Here is a 22,708-nt window from a genome sequence, read left to right as displayed (position 1 = left end):
AGGACGTACCAAGTCGCGTTATTTTAGTTCCTACTCGCGTTCCGATTGTCCCCACCTCCTACAATGTGATTGGCTAAAACCTGGAGTAGTACCCACGAACAGGTTCCTCATTGGCTAGTCAATTCAAGGGTTGTGAATTCGGACCTATGAGAGAATCCCAGTACAGGAAGAGGGACTTGTCAGAAAACGGGTAGGGAAAAGTAGCGTTTGGTGTGCGGCCACGTCATTGTAAATGGAGTAAGAGTACGTCTAAACCAAAATAGAATATACTGAGACAGGATTTAGCAGCTGCGATTCCGCTCCACTGCGGCTGTACAGGGATTCTCTCTCCAAATCAGGAGACCTTATTAAATACAGCTTTGTATCGTATGGAAAGATGTCGGACATCGGGGACTGGTTCAGGAGCATCCCGTTTATCACGCGCTACTGGTTCGCAGGTTCGATCGCGGTTCCGCTGATCGGGAAACTGGGCTTGATCAATCCCGCGCTTCTCGTCCTGTGGCCGGAAGCATTCTTTCATAAGTTCCAGGTGAGTGAGAGCAAACCTCTGAACCAGGTAAACATGATTAGAGTGAATATGATCCGACAGGCCTCGGTGTCGTTGCTGCCATGAACGCAGGACACTGAAGGATCACGCGGCTGTATCCCAAATGGCACTGTTCTCCACTAGATAGTGTACGACGCGTAAATGGGCTGTGAACGAACTGCTATTGCTTATACAAGTATATTATATCGAATACAAAGTAATGCCTTCTACGTCTATAAATGTTATTAACAGACTCTGTAGAACTGGTCCAGATATTACTTTTTTTGGGACACGTATTTAGTGCACTTTCTGTCGAACAGAGTGTAGGGTTTAGGATCCAGCCGTAACGGGTGCTTCCGGGTTCCGGGCTGGCAGACAGGTTATTAGAGTCCAACACTTTTCTTCTTATTGCTCACTGTTAGTTTCTGTTAGATTATTATTATGTTCAGGTTTCTCTGAAAGTGAGTTAATAAAGCGAGGAAACGGCGCCCTGAGAAAAGGTCGGGTGTTTAATGAGGAGCCACGAGTTTGTCTGACAGTAAGATAGAGAAATAAAATAAATAAATAAAAAACCTGTCGGTTAAAAATAAGTACAATATTGTTGTAATAATGAAGGACTGCGCACATCCCCGAGCAGAAGGAGTTTCGTTGACTGAAGGGTCACAAGATGGCGCCCAACACTCATCTTGTGCTTATATACAGGGAATAAACCGGTTGAACTCAGAAATCTATGGCGAGAAATAATACTTACATAAGTCTTTTTGAAGTTGTTTATCAATCAGGGTGAAAACTCAAACAAGTGTATTATAAGGTAGTGTTGGGTCCAAGATCAAGAGTGACGCTAAGAGCGAGACCAAGACTGAGTTGAGACCGAGGCAAAGACCAAGAGTGAGATCAAAACTTGGTCAAGACTGAGTTATGCTCAAGACAAAGATTGGGTCAAGACCAAGAGTGAGACTAAGACTCAGTCAAGACTAAGCTTGAGAATGACACCAAGAGTGAGACCAAGACCAAGTTGAGACTGAGACCAAAAGCAAGTCAAGACCTGGTGTCACTCTTGGTCTCGCTCTTGGTGTCACTCTCGATCTTGACCAAGTTTGATCTCACTTTTGGTCTTGACCGAATTTTGGTCTCGGTCTCAGCTCGGACCAAAACTTGGTCAAGACTGAGCTACGCTCGAGACAAAGACTGGGTCAAGACCAAGAGTGAGACTAAGACTCAGTCAAGACTAAGCTCGAGAATGACACCAAGAGTGAGGCCAAGACTGAGTTGAGACTGAGACCAAAAGCAAGTTAAGACCTGGTCTCGCTCTTGGTGTCACTCTCGATCTTGACCAAGTTTGATCTCACTCTTGGTCTTGACCCGGTCTTGACCTCGATTGTAACTTGATCTTGACCGAATTTTGGTCTCGGTCTCAACTCGGACCAAAACTTGGTCAAGACTGAGTCATGATCGAGGTCAAGACCAAGAGTGAGTCCAAGACTGAGTTGAGACCGAAACCAAGAGTGATGCCAGGACCAAGACTGAATCAGAGCCAGAATGACACGGGTTCAAAACGAGACCAACACCACACATGGCTGAGTCTTTGTCAAGATCGAATTCGGAAGCTTGAACGTTAATTTTCTGGTTGTGGAAACTTCTGGGACAGCACAGTGGTGCAGTGTTTTAGCACTGTCACCTCACAGCAAGAAGGTTTTGGATTTGAACCTGCCAGTTGACCGGGGCCTTTCTGTTTGGAGTTTGCGTGCTCTCCCTGTGTCTCTGTGTAGGTTTCCTCCCACCCTCCAAAGACATGAGGAAATGGTCAACTGGCTACTCTAAATTGCCAGGAAGTGTGAATTGAGTGTGACTCACTGTCGGTCTCTCTCTGTTAGCTGCATGATGGACTGCTGACCTGTCCAGGGTGAACCCTGTGTCTCACCCAATGCCAGCTGGAATTGGCTCCAGCTTAGTCATGGATAAGTGGTATAGAAAATGAATGAATGGTAATTTCCTAATGTGACAGGACATTTCTATTGAATTAACCAAAAGAACACATTTTGTATAAATAAGTACACAAGATGCACACAGGACATGTTAAGCGTAACACATTTTGCTAGTCATACAAAAGATTCATTTAAAACAAATACAACAGGAAGCAGTATAACACACAGACTTGCAAATCCAAGCCCATTTTTGTAGAAAGGCATTAAAAACTAGAATTTGTTTTGGCTTATGCAACTTTCTGAAACCAAATACAGCAAGTACTCGTGCTGTATGAACATAAGAGGACAAAGTAACTTGAAACATACGGTGGTCTCCTGGAATTTCTAGTCACAGTTTGTATTTGTTCATGCAAATGATGTGGTTTTGAGGGGGTGTTGGAAAATTTATTTTGAGTCTTTTGAAACTGAGACAAGATGGAGTACGTTTGATGATGGCCGTTGATGACGAGACCAGTCTCAAGATCCACAGGATACAGGGTTGGCTTCCTTTCATCTTAATGTTTTGTCCAATTTGCATCTTTACTTCCAAAAAGCAGTCTTTTAAGAGTACTTGGTTTTTTTTCCAGCTTTATCAGTAAAAAAAATACATAAATACATATTTGTATTTTATTTTACAATGTGTGTCCTTCATGAATAAAGAGTAGGACTTTAGGTTCTCCCACCATCTTGGGTCCCGGAATAGTGCTTTCCTCTGCAGTGCAGCCCTGAATTTAGTGGCCTGCACCCACGTTACATTTTTTTTTTCTTCTTTCGTTTGTTTCGATAAGCTGTGTGGAGATTTTCTTCTGCAACTGAAAGTTTCAAGTCCAAAACATTTTGCATTTAATTGAAGTCGTCAAGTTGTGCAATAATGAAGATATTTTCAGAACTCGAATTGTCTTATGTGCTCTGTTTACGTTAGACACAATGTACTTTGATGTTTGTAGATGTCTCTAATTATCTTCTTTCAGCTGCGTCTGTTCGGGGTTGCCACAGTGGATCTGTTGCACATATTTGATGTGGCATAGGTTTTACACTGGATACCCTTCCTGACGCAATTCTCCCCAGTCTGTCCAGGCTTGGGACTGGCACCAAGTATGCACTGTCTTGTGCTGGGTATTTTACTTTATCTGCATGTCTTTTGAACTGTGTGAGAAAACTGGAGCACCTGGAGAACACCCCCCCCCCCCCCCCCCGGTCGACCGTGAAGTTCAAACCCGGAACCGTTTGTAGACATCTCTGATAACGTAACAAAACCACGGATCACCACGTGATTGCTCACACCGTTGACTTGCAACCAAAAGAGCTGCTGTGACGCACTGATGCCAACATGGTACATGTTTTTACGGCACTGTATGATTCTGATTGACCTTTAACTCTCAGCTCATGGTGCAGATTGAATTCTGCGTCACTTTAAAGTGCTTTGGATGAAACGTCTGACCAGTAAATACGTGCAAATAGTCAGTCAAGCAAAGCGGGACTTTCTGAAGCATAGACTGTGGTGGTAATGTCCTGAAGCATTTCGTATTTCATCCCACAGAAGTGGTGTCCAAGCCGCACTGCACTTGACTTGGATTTGTTTCTCCTCCTCCTCCCTCCCCTCAACCTCATTCCTCGTTCTCTTCCCATGCAGTCCTGTGGCGTGTGTTTTTCTCATACTCGCTGTTCTCTGCACTGCAGATGTAGACCTTCAGGACAGGGTGGATTGGTGTGAGGTGGTAACGTGTATTAGAACCAAACACATTCCCAATATCAATGTCTTCATCATTTCATTTTACAGGGCAGTAATATCCAGTTAGGGGAAACTGCTACAATATATTTTTATTTAGCTTTTATGGCAAATTTGACTTGGGGGCTTGGAATCAAGTCACACTTGAGTTGTACATTGACTCGACTGTTTCATGACCTTGATATTTTGGTCTTTATAAAAACATCAAATACATTCAGATAAGCAAAAGTGTTCTGTTTCGATCTTCCTGCGTGTGAAGCTATCTGTAGTTCTGTGATTGCAATGCAGAAGATATGGTTACTGCATGAAGCAAACACCTAATACTGAAGTGTTGCTTATTGTCCCTCGTTCACTTTCTGATCGTGTGGCTGTATGCAGATGTGTAGTCGGATCGAACTGATTAGCAGTTAACTACAATTTTTATCCTGAGGTGTTTAGTAATGCGGTAAAACATGAGATTGGACCTTTATCCTCAGTCCAGTTGAAACAATAGAAAGCATCCATTATAGGACAATCTAATGAAGAGGAAATATGTTTTGATTAGGTGGAGTATTTTTATATAATTTATTAGGTCCAGGTTTGGATAGAAGCACCAGGGATCGTCTGGATTTCAAATGCTGGCTGTAGATGTTCTTCATTCATCTAAAGCAGGGGTTCTCAACCTTTTCTACTTTAAAGGAGAGACACAGAACCATAGCCTCACTTTTTGTTTATAAATGCCTTGAGACCTCAAAAATGTCACAGGAATAGTTTTAAGTGTTAACAATAAATCTAATAGTAATTTTTACGATTAAAATGATTCATATAGGTAGCGGTCTGCGGAAATTATCTGGACATCTGTGACATCACCGCAGGAAGTCTATCGGTCTCATCGCCATTTCCACTATACTAAAACACAGAGCTAACTGCAACTCTGACCTTCCATTTTGAGCTAATTTATCACCATGTCATGTAGATGTGTTGCTGGCGGGTGCAGCAACACGACAGAAGGTGGATTTATGTTGCATTCGTGGCCCAAGAATGTTCAAACTGCAAAGATTTGGACGCGTTTTGCGAGTTGTTCACGGGCACATTGGGCACCTACAAAATGGTGTCTCTTCTGCTCTGCACATTTTACTGAGGACTCATACAAAACCTCTGATCTGGTGAGGGGCACTGGCTATAAGCCTGTATTGAAAGAGGGTGCAGTACCAACAATTAAAGGAAAAGAAAACCACAAGAAAAGGAAAGTAGTGTTTTGTTTTTTTTAAAGGAAAGTAAGTTCAGTTGTACCAGTTCTCCTGGAGTGTGAGCTGAGGGTTGTTGCTAAAACCAGTGATGTCCCATCCCGGGTTTTAGTAATTACCTGAGCTGAGCAGTAATGGAGAATGAAGAAAATGGAGAATGAGTGGACCAGCCATCTGACTTCTCCGCTGGATATGTTTGCCTCAGCAGCAATATCTCGTGCTTTATGTGGAATAAGCGAATGAACAGAGAACTGAACAAACAACTGAAAGTCAGATCATTTCAAATCGGCCACAAGGTCGGCTTTCAAGAAGCAAGAACACAGACTGGTAAGATGCGACTCTCATTTGGATACAAAACAACACTTCTTGTTTACCTGCATTCAGATTAATACATGTATTGTGTATTGAAGTTACCGGCGTAAGATTATTTAAATTTCTTCAGAATGTGATTCTCAGTTCATCTGGTTTATTTAATTAGCCTTTTATCAGTGAAAATGTATGCATGTACATGTATGTTGCATAAGTTATAACACCTATCCTGTTTTAATGAGAGTCAACCCACAATCAATGAAGTCAAATCGGTCTTAGTTGAGCAAGTTGGTAACGATATTTCTTTCACCATAAATTTTTATTTATATGACTGGTCTATAGCTGTCACAGGCCTTGGCCTTAAAACCGGTTCCTGCTGTGACGTCACGCACTCTGGGCTGGCTGGCTCAGTGGGGCAGCTCGAATGCTAACTTTTGTGGTCGATTTTAACTCTCAAATATATTTTTATTCCCATTTATGCAGCATACAAGAGTCAAGGATGGCGATACTATCCACTCAGAAATGTATTTAAAAGTAAAGGTTCTGTGTATCTCCTTTAAGGACCACCTATTCATACTTAGAAGTCGAGGCCCATTAAAAACAGATCCCCAATTATTTTGGCTCATCTATTCTATTAGAATTTAATTTTCTATCGTAAAGTGTATTAATGGGATGCAACCTCACTCCCTGTTACAGATGGGAGCCCAAGAATTAAATAAATGCAATAAAAACAAACTTTTTTTTTTTAATTGTATGTATTGTATTTAAAACTGTATGGATGTACCAGAAGCAAAACCATGCATGTAGGTCATTCTCAGTCAAAAGGGATTAATGATCCAAAAGTGGAGTCTGGTGAATTAACACAAGAACTTGTCATGTTTGTGTACAGCAAATAAGCAAGTTATTAAAACCAAGAAGTACAACCCCGATTCCAAAAAAGTTGGGACAAATTGTAAATAAAAACGGAATGCAATAATTTACAAATCTCAAAAACTGATAGTGTTCACAATAGAACATAGACAATATAAATGTCAAAAGTGAGACATTTTGAAATTTCATGACAGCAACACATCTCAAAAAAGTTGGGACAGGGGCAATAAGAGGCTGGAAAAGTTAAAGGTACAAAAAAGGAACAGCTGGAGGACCAAATTGCAATTCATTAGGTCAATTGGCAATAGGTCATTTAACATGACTGGGTATAAAAAGAGCATCTTGGAGTGGCAGCAGCTCTCCGAAGTAAAGATGGGAAGAGGATCACCAGTCCCCCTAATTCTGTGCCAACAAATAGTGGAGCAATATCAGAAAGGAGTTCGACAGTGTAAAATTGCAAAGAGTTTGAACATATCATCTACAGTGCATAATATCATCAAAAGACTCAGAGAATCTGGAAGAATCTCTGTGTGTAAGGGTCAAGGCCGGAAAACCATACTGGATGCCCGTGATCTTCGGGCCCTTAGACGGCACTGCATCACATACAGGCATGCTTCTGTATTGGAAATCACAAAATGGGCTCAGGAATATTTCTAGAGAACATTATCTGTGAACACAATTCACTGTGCCATCTGCCGTTGCCAGCTAAAACTCTATAGTTCAAAGAAGCCGTATCTAAACATGATCCAGAAGTCTTCTCTGGGCCGAGGCTCATTTAAAATGGACTGTGGCAGAGTGGAAAACTGTTCTGTGGTCAGACGAATCAAAATTTGAAGTTCTTTATGGAAATCAGGGACGCCGTGTCATTCGGACTAAAGAGGAGAAGGACGACCCAAGTTATCAGCGCTCAGTTCAGAAGCCTGCATCTCTGATGGTATGGGGTTGCATTAGTGCGTGTGGCATGGGCAGCTGACACATCTGGAAAGACACCATCAATGCTGAAAGGTATATCCAGGTTCTAGAGCAACATATGCTCCCATCCAGACGACGTCTCTTTCAGGAAAGACCTTGCATTTTCCAACATGACAATGCCAAACTACATACTGCATCAATTACAGCATCATGGCTGCGTAGAAGAAGGGTCCGGGTACTGAACTGGCCAGCCTGCAGTCCAGATCTTTCACCCATAGAAAACATTTGGCGCATCATAAAACGGAAGATATGACAAAAAAGACCTAAGACAGTTGAGCAACTAGAATCCTACATTAGACAAGAATGGGTTAACATTCCTATCCCTAAACTTGAGCAACTTGTCTCCTCAGTCCCCAGACGTTTACAGACTGTTGTAAAGAGAAAAGGGGCTGTCTCACAGTGGTAAACATGGCCTTGTCCCAATTTTTTTGAGATGTGTTGTCATGAAATTTAAAATCACCTAATTTTTCTCTTTAAATGATACATAACATTTTGATATGTCATCTATGTTCTATTCTGAATAAAATATGGAATTTTGAAACTTCCACATCATTGCACTCCGTTTTTATTTACAATTTGTACTTTGTCCCAACTTTTTTGGAATCGGGGTTGTACACTCAAAAGAAGTGGATATAGAAACCACTCAATGGGATAGATCTTTACACGCTAACTGATTTTTCCTACGAGTTGGAAAATTATCCATCCGTTAAGTTCCCCGACATCTCAAACTACCTGGTGCTGCAGACATCGTTCTACATGGACAAACGGATGAAAACCTGGAAGAGCATGAAGGAGTACAACTTTTTATATGTGGCTGGGTTAAAGATCTGGGGATCAGGAAGCTAAAAGATAAATCCTGTATCATTTATTCTCGGGGAAGTAGGAATTTTGGGTTTTTTGTATGTGTCTTTGCGATGACTGACTGCACGGACACTACAAGTTTTAGTATCGGAGGTAAACAAACCACAGCTGCTCAATTCTCAATCCTTCCTGATGATCTCTTCTTTGGAGCGTGTTGTGCGCATGCTTGGGACCCAGTCATTATAGGAAACACCTGATGCTGATTTGAGTGCTGTTTTCACAGAGACTTTGTGAAGTATTCTGTCAGGTATGCAGCAATAGATGTTAGTGTGTTATTTACAAAACCAAAACATGAGGCAAGGTCAGTGGAACAAAACGCAAATGAAAGCAGAATCATAAAGCACTTAACCAGTCATAAACATGGCTCGAAGCAAACGTGACCGTGATGAGGCCATTATTAAAAAATGCTCTGTTTCCGGTCCACCGACTGGGTGAGTGCCGTTGGAAAAAAAAAAATATATATATATATATATATATATATATATATATATATATATATATATATATATATATATATATATAAAATGTATTAATTTTTTTTTTTTTTTTAAACGCTGGTTTTTCGACTTTTTTTGGGCTTTTTTCACCTTTATTGGATAGGACAGTGTAGAGACAAGAAATGAGCAGAAGAGAGAGATGGGGAGGGATCGGGAAATGACCTCGGGTCGGAATCGAACCCGGGTCCCCGGATTTATGGTGTGGCGCCTGAGCCACGATGCCCCCAGGTTTTTCAACATTTTTTTTTTTTTTTCGGGTTCGTAAATCTATGGTAAAATCGAACTTGACATTTACGCACTCCCAGGGCTTTCCACTAAGGCTCATACTAGCCAGCCATGACACATAAGTAGCTGGGGGGGGAGGAAACACAAAATAAACTCCTGTACACGCGGTTCCCAGGGTTAAATGTATTTTCCACAGACCATTTATTTATTCACTTTACTCAAATACAAAGTAAAATGGCAGTAAATCTTCTTTCTTTTCTTGCGTATTGCATCACGAGGTGTTCCTGGCTTGTAAATCTCTTATTTTCGGTGCATGACACATTCACGCAGCTGAGCATGCTATGAATTAACAACAACGGTCTGCAGTGGTGGCTACACAATTAAACACTCAGCGAACATTTCTCCATTTGTGTATGGAAATGCACTCCAACGACTCAGTTTGGTTTCATTTACAACCAACGGTGTCTTTTGATGCCAGCACGTAATTGAACGAGAGAAGACTGGTTTACTGGAGACAAAATAAGTGTTATCTCTGCTTCTGTTCCCTCCGACGGCCCCGACACAATACTGCCTCCGCCGAGTGCGCGCGCACACCACGTATTGGGGCCGCGGATGAGTTACTCTCCCTTGATCAACGACGTCAGCAGGGAATTTGTGGTTATCGGTACAAACAGCGCGAATCACAACTTAAATGAGTGCGGTTCAGTTTGACATTATTGTCAGTCTGTTAGATAAACATTTAATTTTATTAAAATCGAAAATTAATATTTAGAGCCTGTGGGCTACAAAAATGTCATTAAAGTAGCCGGCTGGACTTAATTGTGTAGTCGGCTGTATGGCCGGCAGCCGGCGCTTGTGGAAAGCCCTGCATTCCGCGCAGGATATACGGTAGAATTGAATCAGTTCTGCGCATGCGCCATGCGGCACAAAAAAATGGCAGCCACCATGAAGGAAGGAGATCCGGAGTTTTCAAACATTTGCTTAAGTGTGAAATCGCAAAATGGTATTCTAGCGAACAACAAAATAGTAAAGATTCAGAAAAAATCATTCAGTGATCATTTTAATAGTGTAATTTCATCCGAACTAGGCCTAACGGTCGATTAAGAACTACAAAAAGTCCGTGTGTCGGACATTTTAAGTACCTTTTGTAAAACTTTTGCAAATGTTGCAGTCAGCATTTAAAATGCTAACACAGTTTTTGTACAAGTTTCAGTTGATTAAACTGTCATTTTATTAAATGTGTCTGCTTTTGTAATAAAGTACTGAAAGAAAAAGCAAACACAGCATTGCGATTTCTTATCCATCCATATAAAAAAAAAAAAATCCCTCCCTCCCGACTGAATTTTTTTTTTTGCTCACCCGGTGGACAGGAAACGGATTTATTTTTTTTAAGGATGGCCTGATGATAATACTTCACAAAGTCTCTGTGAAAACAGTGCTTAAATCAGCGTCAGGTGTTTCCCTTAATGACTGGGTCCCCAGTATGCAGACTACGCGTTCTGTGAGCATGCATGACCGTTTGAGCTGCACCAGACTCAAGCGCGCGAAGCATGACAGTCAAGTGTTCACCTGCTGTGTGACCACAACTTTTAGTTCACCTGTATATTAGGGTGCATCAGTTGCTCCCTAAAAATGAAAAGTTCCTCTGATCATGATGCATTTTTGTTTTTATGTTCCTTTTGGTAAGAAAACGCACTGGGTGAAATATTTTGACAAAATTCAAAAGTTTAATGGTGGCACCAGGAGCTCAAAGTTATGGAAAAAGCTGCTATTTTATGACAATTTCGGTCACTTTTCATGAAACATTATGGCACCTTATAGAGTATACCAAATATCTTAGATACACGTTTTTAGTATATATTCTAAATATATTATCAAGCACAGTTTGCGTTTTAGCTGTTCATTGAATCATTGTTCAACTACTTTTAAACAATACAAATGTATTATGAATCACATTAATGCTTCTCAATCCCTTGCAAAGGTTCTTAACATGATCTCTGGGTCACAAGAAATCAATAAATGGAGTCCAACATTGTGATTCAAACCTTACGCGAAAACATAAAATAAGTGTTTTTTGGCAAAAAATGAACCTCATGGTGCCACCATTAGACTTTTTTGAATATGGTCAAAAAATTTTTACAGGATGTCTTTTATTGGTGAAAAGGAACACCCAAACAAAAATGCATCAGATTTTATGAAAGTGAGGGCAACTGATGCATCCTACTGTATATCGCCACTAAAATGCCTCATTTTCATCGATAACCCATCACAAAGCATCGTGAGCTGTACCGTGACTGTAGCTTAATGACGCGGATGGGACGTCGGATGCAGTTCAGCAATTGTACCCTACTACGAGTAAAAATTAGCTTCAACCTGGGGAAAAAAATCTCGGCCCTCTAGGTGGCGCTTCGTGGCCCAGTGGTTGAGAAACACTGATCTAAAGTAAGCACTTTATCAGGGTTGGGGTGGATGTGGATTCAGAGCCTATCCTGGGAACACTGAATGTGAGGCAGAAATCCACCCTTGGTGAGATGCCAGTCCATCACAGTGCACCTTACACTAGCCCAGCTCAGACCCCTGGAACTGTTAGGCAGCAATGCAACCTGCTACAGCCTGGCTGTAAACGTTAAGTCTCCTGGAGGAGCCTGGGACTTTTTTCTTTTCTAGAAATGCCCCTGCTTCAATAATAACATTCAGGTACAAACATTGTCAGTGTGATGCAGATGGCTCAGGTGCTACGTCCAAGTCCAATAGGGCATCTACTTTCTTCATATCAGAGGTCATTTTTAAAATGATCAATTTGAGACCGATTTAATCCGTTATCAGAATTCCAGGAGGCCAGATCTTTCAAATACATCATGTTGACTGAACTGGAAGTGCCAGGTAACAAAATATTCACCAAAATATGGTGCATTTTTACCATTGGTCTGAGTGGCTGTTGTGTAAGGCAGAAGCTCCTACTCAAAGACCGATGTTTGTTTACTTAATTTAAAAAAAAAAAAAGTCCGAATAAAGTTTGTAGCTGATTACAAGGATGAAGACCTCGCAATTGGAGGCATGTTCTCTGGTTAGACCAAAAAAACCTAGTTGGATTATTGGGCCATAATGATCAGGGCAGAAAGGAGTTGAAGCTTTTAAGCTGAAGAACACCATCCCAACTGTGATGCATGGGGGTGGTAGCATCATGTCGGGTGTTTTGCTGGAAAAAGGACTGATGCACTTTAAAAAAAAAAATGGCATCATGAAGAAGAATAATTATTAGCAGCTAGTGTCAGAGTACATATCTAACTGAGAAATACCAGTTCTGTCCGCAGTAATGAGCACAATTTCCAGATTTTCGGCAAGTTGAAAGTTTACGTACTTTAAGATTTGGTGGCAATTGCTTAGATTGAATCAAACACTTGGGCTAGACTTCCACAAGCTTCTAACAATACTTGGATGCTGGAAAATATGTGAATAAAATATCAGGATATACAGTGGTGCTTGAAAGTTTGTGAACCCTTTAGAATTTTCTATATTTCTGTATAAATATGACCTAAAACATCAGATTTTCACACAAGTCCTAAAAGTAGATAAAGAGAACCCAGTTAAACAAATGAGACAAAAATATTATACTTGGTCATTTATTTGAGGAAAATGATCCAATATTACATATCTGTGAGTGGCAAAAGTATGTGAACCTTTGCTTTCAGTATCTGGTGTGACCCCCTTGTGCAGCAATAACTGCAGCTAAACGTTTCCAGTAACTGTTAATCAGTCCTGCACAATGGCTTGGAGGAATTTTAGCCCATTCCTCCGTACAGAACAGCTTCAACTCTGGGATGTTGGTGGGTTTCCTCACATGAACTGCTCGCTTCAGGTCCTTCCACAACATTTCGATTGGATTGAGGTTAGGACTTTGACTTGGCCATTCCAAAACATTAACTTTATTTTTCTTTAACCATTCTTTGGTAGAACGACTTGTGTGTTTAGGGTCGTTGTCTTGCTGCATGACCCACCTTCTCTTGAGATTCAGTTCATGGACAGATGTCCTGACATTTTCCTTTAGAATTCGCTGGTATAATTCAGTATTCATTGTTCCATCAGTGATGGCAAGCCGTCCTGGCCCAGATGCAGCAAAACAGGCCCAAACCATGATACTACCACCACCATGTTTCACAGATGGGATAAGGTTCTTATGCTGGAATGCAGTGTTTTTCTTTCTCCAAACATAACTCTTCTCGTTGAAACCAAAAAGTTCTATTTTGGTCTCATCCGTCCACAAAACATTCTTCCAATAGTCTTCTGGCTTGTCCATGTGATCTTTAGCAAACTGCAGGTGAGCAGCAATGTTCTTTTTGGAGAGCAGTGGCTTTCTCCTTGCAACCCTGCCATGCACACCATTGTTGTTCAGTGTTCTCCTGATGGTGGACTCATGAACATTAACATTAGCCAATGTGAGAGAGGCCTTCAGTTGCTTAGAAGTTACCCTGGGGTCCTTCGTGACCTTGCCGACTATTACACGCCTTGCTCCTGGAGTGATCACTGTTGGTCGACCACTCCTGGGAAGGGTAACAATGGTCTTGAATTTCCTCCATTTGTACACAATCTGTCTGACTGTGGATTGGTGGAGTCCAAACTCTTTAGAGATGGTTTTGTAACCTTTTCCAGCCTGATGAGCATCAACAATGCTTTTTCTGAGGTCCTCAGAAATCTCCTTTGTTCGTGCCATGAGACCAGTGTTGCCAGATTGGGCGGTTTCAAGTGCATTTTGGCTGGTTTTGAACTTATTTTGGGCTAGAAAACGTCAGCAGTATCTGGCAACCCTGCATGAGACACTTCCACAAACGTGTTGTGAAGATCAGACTTTGATAGATCCCTGTTCTTTAAATAAAACAGGGTGCCCACTCTCACCTGATTGTCATCCCATTGATTGAAAACACCTGACTCTAATTTCACCTTCAAATTAACTGCTAATCCTAGAGGTTCACATAGTTTTGCCACTCACAGATATGTAATATTGGATCATTTTCCTCAAGAAATAAATGACCAAGTATAATATTTTTGTCTCATTTGTTTAACTGGGTTCTCTTGATCTACTTTTAGGACTTGTGTGAAAATCTGATGAAGTTTTAGGTCATATTTATGCAGAAATATATAGAAAATTCTAAAGGGTTCACAAACTTTCAAGCACCACCGTACTCAATGCTGAAATTCTGGTCCGTCATCTCAGGTTCATGTTTTGTTCTCAAACCCAGATGTCCTCAGTGGATGATGATGAAAGCAAATCACGTGAGACTTGACACTTTAAAAAAAAAAAAAGTGCATGTTTTAAACATCTGAACGTTTTGGATTGAGTGACGCTGTTGTAAATCAATTTTGCATGGTTTGTTCTTTAGAAAATGGGCTGAACTGATTTATTACATATTTCAAGCAGTATGTGACACAATATAACTATTGCAGGTTTTGTTTTAACAGTACAGTGAATATAAAGAAACCAAATAATTGTCACCCAGAGCTGCTGGGAAGTCAAGACACTGAAGATGTACAGCGAACAGGATGGGGGGGGGAAATGCCCGTTCTTTCCTGACCCATTTTCTATGCCAGGTAGTAACCAGGCTAAAATGGATGACTGGGCAGATGAATTTTAGCTGGTTGGATGTGCGGTGCAGTTGTTGCTCAGCAATCAATGCAATCTGTTTGTCATCACCAACGTTTTGAGTTCAAATTCCAGGACATGTCTCATTGACGTCTGTATATGAGAGACACAAGCTGTCTGCTATTATACCCATCTGGCCTGAGTTTCCCAAAAGCATCACAGCACAAAGATCATCGTAAAGTGGTACAGCAAGCAGAACAGTTAATATGCTCTTAGCGTTAAAAGGCTTTTAGAAAACCCACCCCTAAATGAGATGGAACATAATAAATGTTTAGCTTGTCCTGTGCTTTGCTAATCAGCTAATTAGTGGTTAGAAGAGGACACTCTTACATAAGGTCACACAGAAATACTGCCACTACACAGAGAGCACAGTGACTATAAAATATACCCTCTTACTCGCTGTTGTAGATAATGTAGCTAACTATTACACAATCCTTTGTGTTTTGGAAACCACCGAGCCATTGATACTACACTGATGTGGAAAATAATCGCTGTTAGAACAGATGTGCCCAAGCATTCAGGACATTCAAATGATGTGAGTTTTTAGCGTTTGGGACCAGACGTGGACAGTAATGAAGTACATTTCCTTGAGTACTGTACTTAAGTACCCTTTTTGAGTATCTGTACTTTATTTTTTGGAAACTTGTGACTTTTGCCTTTTTCAAATGTAGCAAAGTTAATATTGTACTTTTTACTCCACTACATTTCTATCAAAGTCCTCGTTACTATGAAGTGGCTTTGAAAGTGGATGTTTTTCTTTTCTTTTCTAAAACGTGATGGGCTGCCTCAGTGTCACCTGCAAAAAAACCTATCAGTAATCACAAGGGTCACGTCCATAGACTGGATAAAATCAAGTTCAATGATTTCACAGCAGCATTATTTAACACGATCAGTTGATGGCAGAATGGAAGGAGGCGGTTCTTTTGGGGAATAATGCACACACCCATGGCCATACCTAGAACCCATGTTTCAGTTTTCTGAAAAGATTAAAGATTCGTTTCATTTTAAATGTTTGCTTTGTTTGCTGAAAACGAACCACATCACAGCCTACAAAAACTCGCCGTCCAACCTGTGGAAGCATATTCAGGGATATAAACGTTTTATTCCAAGAGAGAGCCTGCAACAAAGTTGTCTGTGCTTTTAGAGCTAGCGATAACGTTGCAATAGCTATACAGTCAAATGACTTTCTATGGATTTGCCCACCAAGTTGGCATCGCCTTGTCCACAACTAACGTTTAACACCTAGATAGTTAACGTGGATACTGTTAGTTAGCATGTGAAAACAGTTACGCTAGCATGAATAACGTTGACTTATCTGAAGTCCTTTCAGAAATATGTTTTAGCACAATCTTGCCAAATAAACAGTGTAGAAATCTTTCTTTTCTAGTAGCGTTAGCTACCCAATGTGATTTCGAGTTTGAAAAGAGTTTTCTAGCATGTCAAGTGGAGTTTCACTGACTAGCTAGCTTAATATTATCCACCATGATGGCACAGCATGCGTTCATTTTGTGAATTCGCATTTCTGTCTTTCGTAACGGCATTAGGTTTTGTAAGTGTTGTGGCAATAATACAATGATGCATTGACGGAAAATGTACTTTTAATACTTGAGTATTTTTTAAAAGCAAGTACTTCAGTAAAAATTTGACTGGACAACTTTCACTTGTATTGGAGTAACATTCAACCAGCAGTATCGGTACTTTGTCCACCTCTGTTTGGGACAAAGCCATGATGTAATGGGTCACTAATCATTTGGATCATCTGTCTTTCTACAGATATGGAGACCGATATCTTCAACACTGTATTTCCCAGTTGGTCCAGGAACAGGTTTTCTCTATTTGGTCAATCTGTACTTCCTGTATCAGTACTCGTCCAGACTGGAAACAGGTATGACCTACTGTAACTGTATGCCTTCCACGTAGCAGATTTGAATACTAAATCTTAACGGTGACACATCGTGCCCCTTTTCCACGAGTTAATGCACTTCCCTGAGGGCTTAATGAAATATGTGACACACTTTGGTCAAAATACCACACGGATAAAACATCACAGCTCCCTTCTCATGATGTCAAAACAGCCGATTTTAATGCCTGCTCCTTTAAATGATAATGAGCCACTGTTCACCCCACCCCTCTCTTCTGTCAGTCAGTCAAAGTCAGGGATGAAAGTCTTCCGGAAATCCGGATATTTGACAAAACTCTTGAAAATCTCCTGTTTTCCGAATAGAATTTATTTTTCGGATTTTTCGCGTTCCTAGACGCGGCGTAATACTTCGCATCGTCCTTGCATGGGCGCGGTCCTTAAACAGCCCAAACATAGTTCATTGATTTAAAGACGGGTGTTCTTTGTTAACGGCGCGCGTGCTGGAGCTTGTTAGGCACGAGCTAAGGCACGCAGGACTGACACTGTTCTGCGCAAGCGCAACACAATCGCACTAGAAAGCATGTTCAAGCTGCCAGTGTAGCTGCAGTCTTTTTAGTTGCGAATTACGAGTATTTTCTCTTGTGTTGTTAATTCGCCATGTCAAAACAAGTGAAACTTTCCTCCTCCTTTGGACGTGAAGAGAGGTAAGCAATTTATTATATAATTTTTCCATCAAAGTTGCATTTTGTGGTTTCGAAGCCAAGTTTTAGAAGAAGAGCCGGTTTCTAAGCTGCCTAAAACTAGCAGTGGTAATTATTTTTTGTTACATAATGTACTCAGGCTGCCAGTCAGTGTGTGACACACACACACCCTGAAAAATCCTAGCTACGCCCCTGATTTACATGAGAAATTTACAGACAATATGAACTAATGTAAACAATTGGCTTCAACTCGCATAAATATGAATTGGAAATTTTTAGTTCACTTTAGCTTATGCAAACGCACAACTCTACTAAAAGATTAATAAACGAGGCTCACTGTCCCCAACATTGAAACCTGAAAGCTTTAGAAACTCTAACAGACCTTTACTTTTTAACAGTACTCTTTTGAGATTTTGCTGAGTTTACCTTTGTCTGATTTTTTTTTTTTTTTTTTCAAAGTAATGAACTGTGTAGCCAGGAAAATCACCACATTTTCTAAATGCACTCCTGAAAATTACTCATTAATTCGGGGAATTAAAGTTGATATTTTTGACATGTTAATCATTAATGTACATGAAAGAAAAAGGCTTAAAAGTTATAACTTATTTTAGTGAAAATAAGTACTAAAATGCACTAGAATGCAGGGTTTTGCGTGTTATTAAGATATTTTCGGGGGACGTCCCCCGCAATCTTAGTTTGACTTTCAAAAGTTCAGGTGTTTTTTTTTTTTTTTGCTCCACTTTCATCTCTACAAAGTGGAGATGCTCAGATGAGGGGGCGGGATAATTCTAATGAGTTCCCCTTGTGACATAGGAAGTGAAGCCGAATCTGAACGGCTTGTTGACGCTCATGTTTTCTGAAATAGGCAGGACAAAAGAAACTGAATGGGGGTCTTATCACAGTTTGTTGGTTCGGAGACACTCCAGATCCCCAAATGTATTTACACAAGCACTGAAAAAGTGTGTTTTTCATAATGTGTCCCTTTGAGCAATTTTTGAAAGTAATTCTTTTTTTCGATTAGCCTAAAAGTTATCTGCTGTTTACTTGAACAGACAGCGGCAGTATCTGGCAGCTGTACAAAGGCAAACTGCAGTAGGCAATATTGTCGGTGGCGAAAAACGGTCCGATAATGTCACCTATTCGTTATTGGACCATCTTTTGCCGCAGATACTGCAGTTTGCCTTGGAACAGCAGCTGAAATGTTTAAACGCATCGTCTTCAGTTCAGTTTCAGATAAACGTGAATAAAATAAAAATCATCTGGTTGCTAATGAAACGTTTTTGCTGTTTTAGCTGCGCAGACCAGATGTAGGTCACATGCTGTACATAAGTCAAATGATTCTCTGTTTAGAGAGTCATGATGTATAGAATAGCAAAATAGTTGTAAATGGTTGAAAAACATGATGCATTTAAGAAAAAAAAAGGCATTCCACCAGGATATCGGCTGCAATATTTCAGTGTTGATTTGAGAGCGTTTGCAGTCACCAAAACACCTGCTTTATTGGGGGGAGTCATTTTTCAGCTCACACAGGTCCAGCATTCCTAAAGTATGTTGTGAAAGTAAGAAAAAAGGGGGTTGAGTTGAAAACAGGGTGAATTTATTACACTGCAAACCTTCCATCACACAAACACTTGCTTTAAAAAGTCTGAACTGCTCCATTATGTTCCTCTTCCTCCATTAGGGGCCTTTGATGGAAGACCAGCAGACTACATGTACATGCTGCTTTTCAACTGGCTTTGCATTGTTGTATCCTTTTCACTTTGTGGGGGGGGGTTGCAGTATTGTTTGCTAAATTACGGGTCCTTATCTACATGATCCAGATAACAGGATTGATGATGGACATGCAGGTTAGTCGGCTGTTGTTTTATCCTTTATTACGTTATGATTTCAGTCCTCATTAGGAGAGCTCGGTGAGTGACGGTGGAGTGCATTTCATCCGTTTATGCCCCGTCTGTACCAAGCTGTCTGTTTTGAAATGTTAAACTGGATATGCTTTAACATTTACAATCACACACGAGTTCAGACACTGCTTACTGCTGAACAGATTAAAGATAAGTGCATCTTGTTTCAAAATGTGAAAATTTTTAGTGTAAAGTGTGATCTTGGAGAGAAATGCAGAGTTGAGGCAAGGGTGGGGGGAAAAACCCACAAAAATTCGGAGTATGAAAGTGAGATTTCCAAGATTTAAAAAGTCACAAATTTATGAGAAATACGGAAAAATAGTGGGGTTTTTATTTTTTTGCCAAGGCAACACATCGCTTCACTTTGAAAGGTTGGATCAACCTCATCACGCCACAGCCGCCACGTCTCAGCCGAGGGTTCAAGGGAATGCAGGGCACAGCAACTATAGAAAAGATTCAACTGCGTTTCTCAGGATGCATTGCAGGCGGCAAGCATGTGATTGTTGAGCTTCTTGGATGCAACAGGAGATGAATGTATAAACACATTTGGTTTGTTTTATCTGCCTTTGTTTTTTGGGGGGGGTCTTGACTGTTTGTTTTATAAATGTTTAATTGTTGTGCAGGAGCAGTTTCCTGTTACTGTGTGTATGCATTCTTCTCTCTGCCCAAATCTGTTACTTTGGAATGGCTGAGTTGAAAGTGATGGGAAATGAGGTCTTTCCTTATCGATCGTGCAGTTTCAAAGAATAAAGCCAAAAGATTTTCAACTGTGTTTCCCAGAATGCACATGATTGTTGTCTCAGAGAATAGTGTTTTTTGTTTGTTTGCTTCTCTGAATATTACTCCCTGCCTCATCTGCTTGTACAGCTTTCAAAAGAATATTCTGTGTAGCTCAGACTAAAATACAAAATCATCTAGATAAGGTGGTGGTAATTTTTTTTTTTTTTTTTTTTTAAATAATGCTCTTTTAATCCCCCCTCCCCAGCTCCTGATGATCCCGTTGATCATGTCTGTGCTGTATGTGTGGGCCCAAATGAACCGAGAGATGATGGTGTCCTTTTGGTTTGGTACAAGATTTAAGGTAGAAATCCAATTTTGCAGATTTACTGTCTTTTTACACTGCATAAGAATACCTTCAATTAGTCTGACATGTTATGCTTGCAGGCTTGCTATCTCCCCTGGGTCATTCTGGGATTCAACTATATCATCGGCGGCTCGTAAGAACCTTCATTTTATTTTTATTGCCGTTTAGTGTGCATTTTGTCAGACAGGTTTCTGCTGTTTATGATTCGGAGCATGTGGGTGGTGTGGGTTTTTTTTTTTTTTTTTAAACAAGAATGAGAATAGAGGTTAATTAAGGTTATTAGTTATCTCATGGACCTTTTTGCTGAGGTCATCTCTACAACCTCTCTCTGAACACAGTCAACTGAAACATGGCTTCTAAAGGTTTGAGTATCTACAAGACTCCTGTAACTGATAATCACTGCAGTCTAACTATAACAAATGGAGTCCGTATATTTTGATTTGTGTATTAACAAAGCATGCCATTGGTAACAGAACTGCATCAGAACCTCAGACCTTTAAAGGCATATAATTACTTTTGTTGGTGAAATCTAACCAATGATCCCTGATTGATTTGTACACTGAGTTTATCACAATCTCTCTCGCTCTAGTGTTGTGAACGAGCTGATTGGAAATTTAGTAGGCCATCTTTACTTCTTCCTCATGTTCAAATATCCCATGGACCTTGGCGGCAGATCGTTCCTGTCCACCCCACAGACCTTGTAAGCACACAGTCAAAAACATTTCCATATTCACCGAGTTATCACTTTACTTTTGTCAGCGACATGGTATAAACCTCACAGACTTTCAAAGACCGATTGTGGAGTAAAACTAAAGCTGTGAGCTGATCAGCTGAGATGGTCCTCCTTTACTGTACCACAGTGACGTACACAATCATTACAACATGCTTGTTCAGCATCACATCTGCTGCTGTTGTGCTTTTAAGATGCAACCAACATCTGTTTTGTCTAGAGTACATTCAACAGGTTTGTTTTTCAACAGCTATCGGTGGTTTCCGAATCGGCGCGGCGGAGTTTCTGGATTTGGTGTCCCACCCGCTAGTAGACGCGCTCCTCAGGAACAAGCAGGAGGAGGAGGCGGCGGCGGCAGAGGACGTCACAACTGGGGCCAAGGCTTCCGGCTTGGGGAAGATTGAGGACGTCGCCCTGCTGAAGCCTCCATGGACACTGATGCTCACCAGGCATACAACACTGATGCTGCAGAACACAAAGTTTGCATTTTTCTCTCTCTCCTTCTGATGACGAATGAAAAGAAGGTGATCACACAGAGCTCCTTCACACTGGAACTGGGTTTATCAGCATGCAGAGAAAGGAGCTCAGGCAGTGTTTGGGTAAAGGAGATGATTCAGCGCACTGTGGCAGTGTGAGATGGCTTCAGATTAGATGCTTCAGTTATCGCGGTCCTGTTGATTTATGTACAGAATATAAAATTTTTTTTGTACTAAAGTATGACTATTTGTTAATCACTTTTACTAGTAATTTTTTTTTTCCCCCCCAAGGCTGTCAAGTGTAACCTTTTGTCTCAACACATACCTTAGTCAGTCTGACACACGTGTCTAACGAGCTCTGCTCCTAAACTAAACATTATTTAAATTAAAATCCCCCTCTCAATATTTAGATTTGGCCTGTAGGTGTCAGTAGATCATAAATGATAACTCAGAACTTGGTGATAGTGAGTAAATTGAGCTAAACTGACAACCAAGCGCTGTGTAAATAGTCTGATTTACTTAAAACACTTGAGTAGTCGCACTTTAAGTAATAACTATCAACCGTGACAAAATGATTGCCTTAAACAAGCACCAGGGCATTTTACAGCCATGTTAAGCTGATACTTAAAAACAAAGCAGTGAAATTCTGATGAACATGTGCACGTTTTAATATCAAAATCAAATCACTTGAATCTAGGATGAAGCTATCCACCAAGCTTCGTCCACTGCTTTTTGAGTCATGCTGGGAGGGGAATGTGAAAACATAACCTTCTAATGAAGTTGGCTGAGGTAAATTAAGCTATGAAGAGGAAGTACTGGCTGTAATTCAGTAATTTCAAGCTCTAGTACTTGTATTGAGTAAATGGCTCATTTATGATGAAGCGTTTTGTACTGAGAAGGGACTGCAAGTCTAGAAATGATACCATACAGTGATGTGGCCTGGACTATATTCTGAACAAGACTTTAGAAAAACAATTTTAAGGAGGGGGGGGAATGCTTTATCAACAGTTCTTCATAGTAAAACTGGTATGTGGATTGTATAAAGCAACAGGAAGTTCAATAAAATGTGTCAGTGCTGTTCAGTCTAACTCTTTTTTTAATATATAAACCTAAGGCTTGGATGAATTATTTTGACCAA

The 22,708-nt window shown here is 40.5% G+C and overlaps 1 protein-coding gene across 2 annotated transcripts; it reads left to right on the top strand.

The window, feature by feature from the left end:
- Positions 1–171: 171 nt before the first annotated feature.
- Positions 172–22,648, top strand: derl1 (derlin 1). 2 transcript variants are annotated; one of them, XM_060921347.1, is made up of 8 exons: positions 172–529; positions 16,591–16,702; positions 19,061–19,125; positions 19,200–19,226; positions 20,266–20,361; positions 20,445–20,497; positions 20,954–21,064; positions 21,345–22,648. In XM_060921347.1, the coding sequence occupies exons 1-8, from the start codon at positions 377–379 to the stop codon at positions 21,496–21,498; spliced, it is 771 nt and encodes a 256-aa protein (XP_060777330.1). In that variant the 5' UTR covers positions 172–376; the 3' UTR covers positions 21,499–22,648. The 2 variants fall into 2 exon arrangements, with proteins under 2 accessions (XP_060777330.1, XP_060777332.1); XM_060921349.1 differs by lacking the exons at positions 172–529; positions 16,591–16,702 and adding an exon at positions 16,709–17,382.
- The last annotated feature ends 60 nt before the right edge of the window (positions 22,649–22,708 follow it).

This window comes from Neoarius graeffei, chromosome 5 (assembly GCF_027579695.1).
Source record: "Neoarius graeffei isolate fNeoGra1 chromosome 5, fNeoGra1.pri, whole genome shotgun sequence".
Taxonomy (NCBI): Eukaryota; Metazoa; Chordata; class Actinopteri; order Siluriformes; family Ariidae; genus Neoarius; species Neoarius graeffei.
Note: the sequence above shows the minus strand (reverse complement) of the source record. Positions and strands in the feature narration are given on the sequence as shown.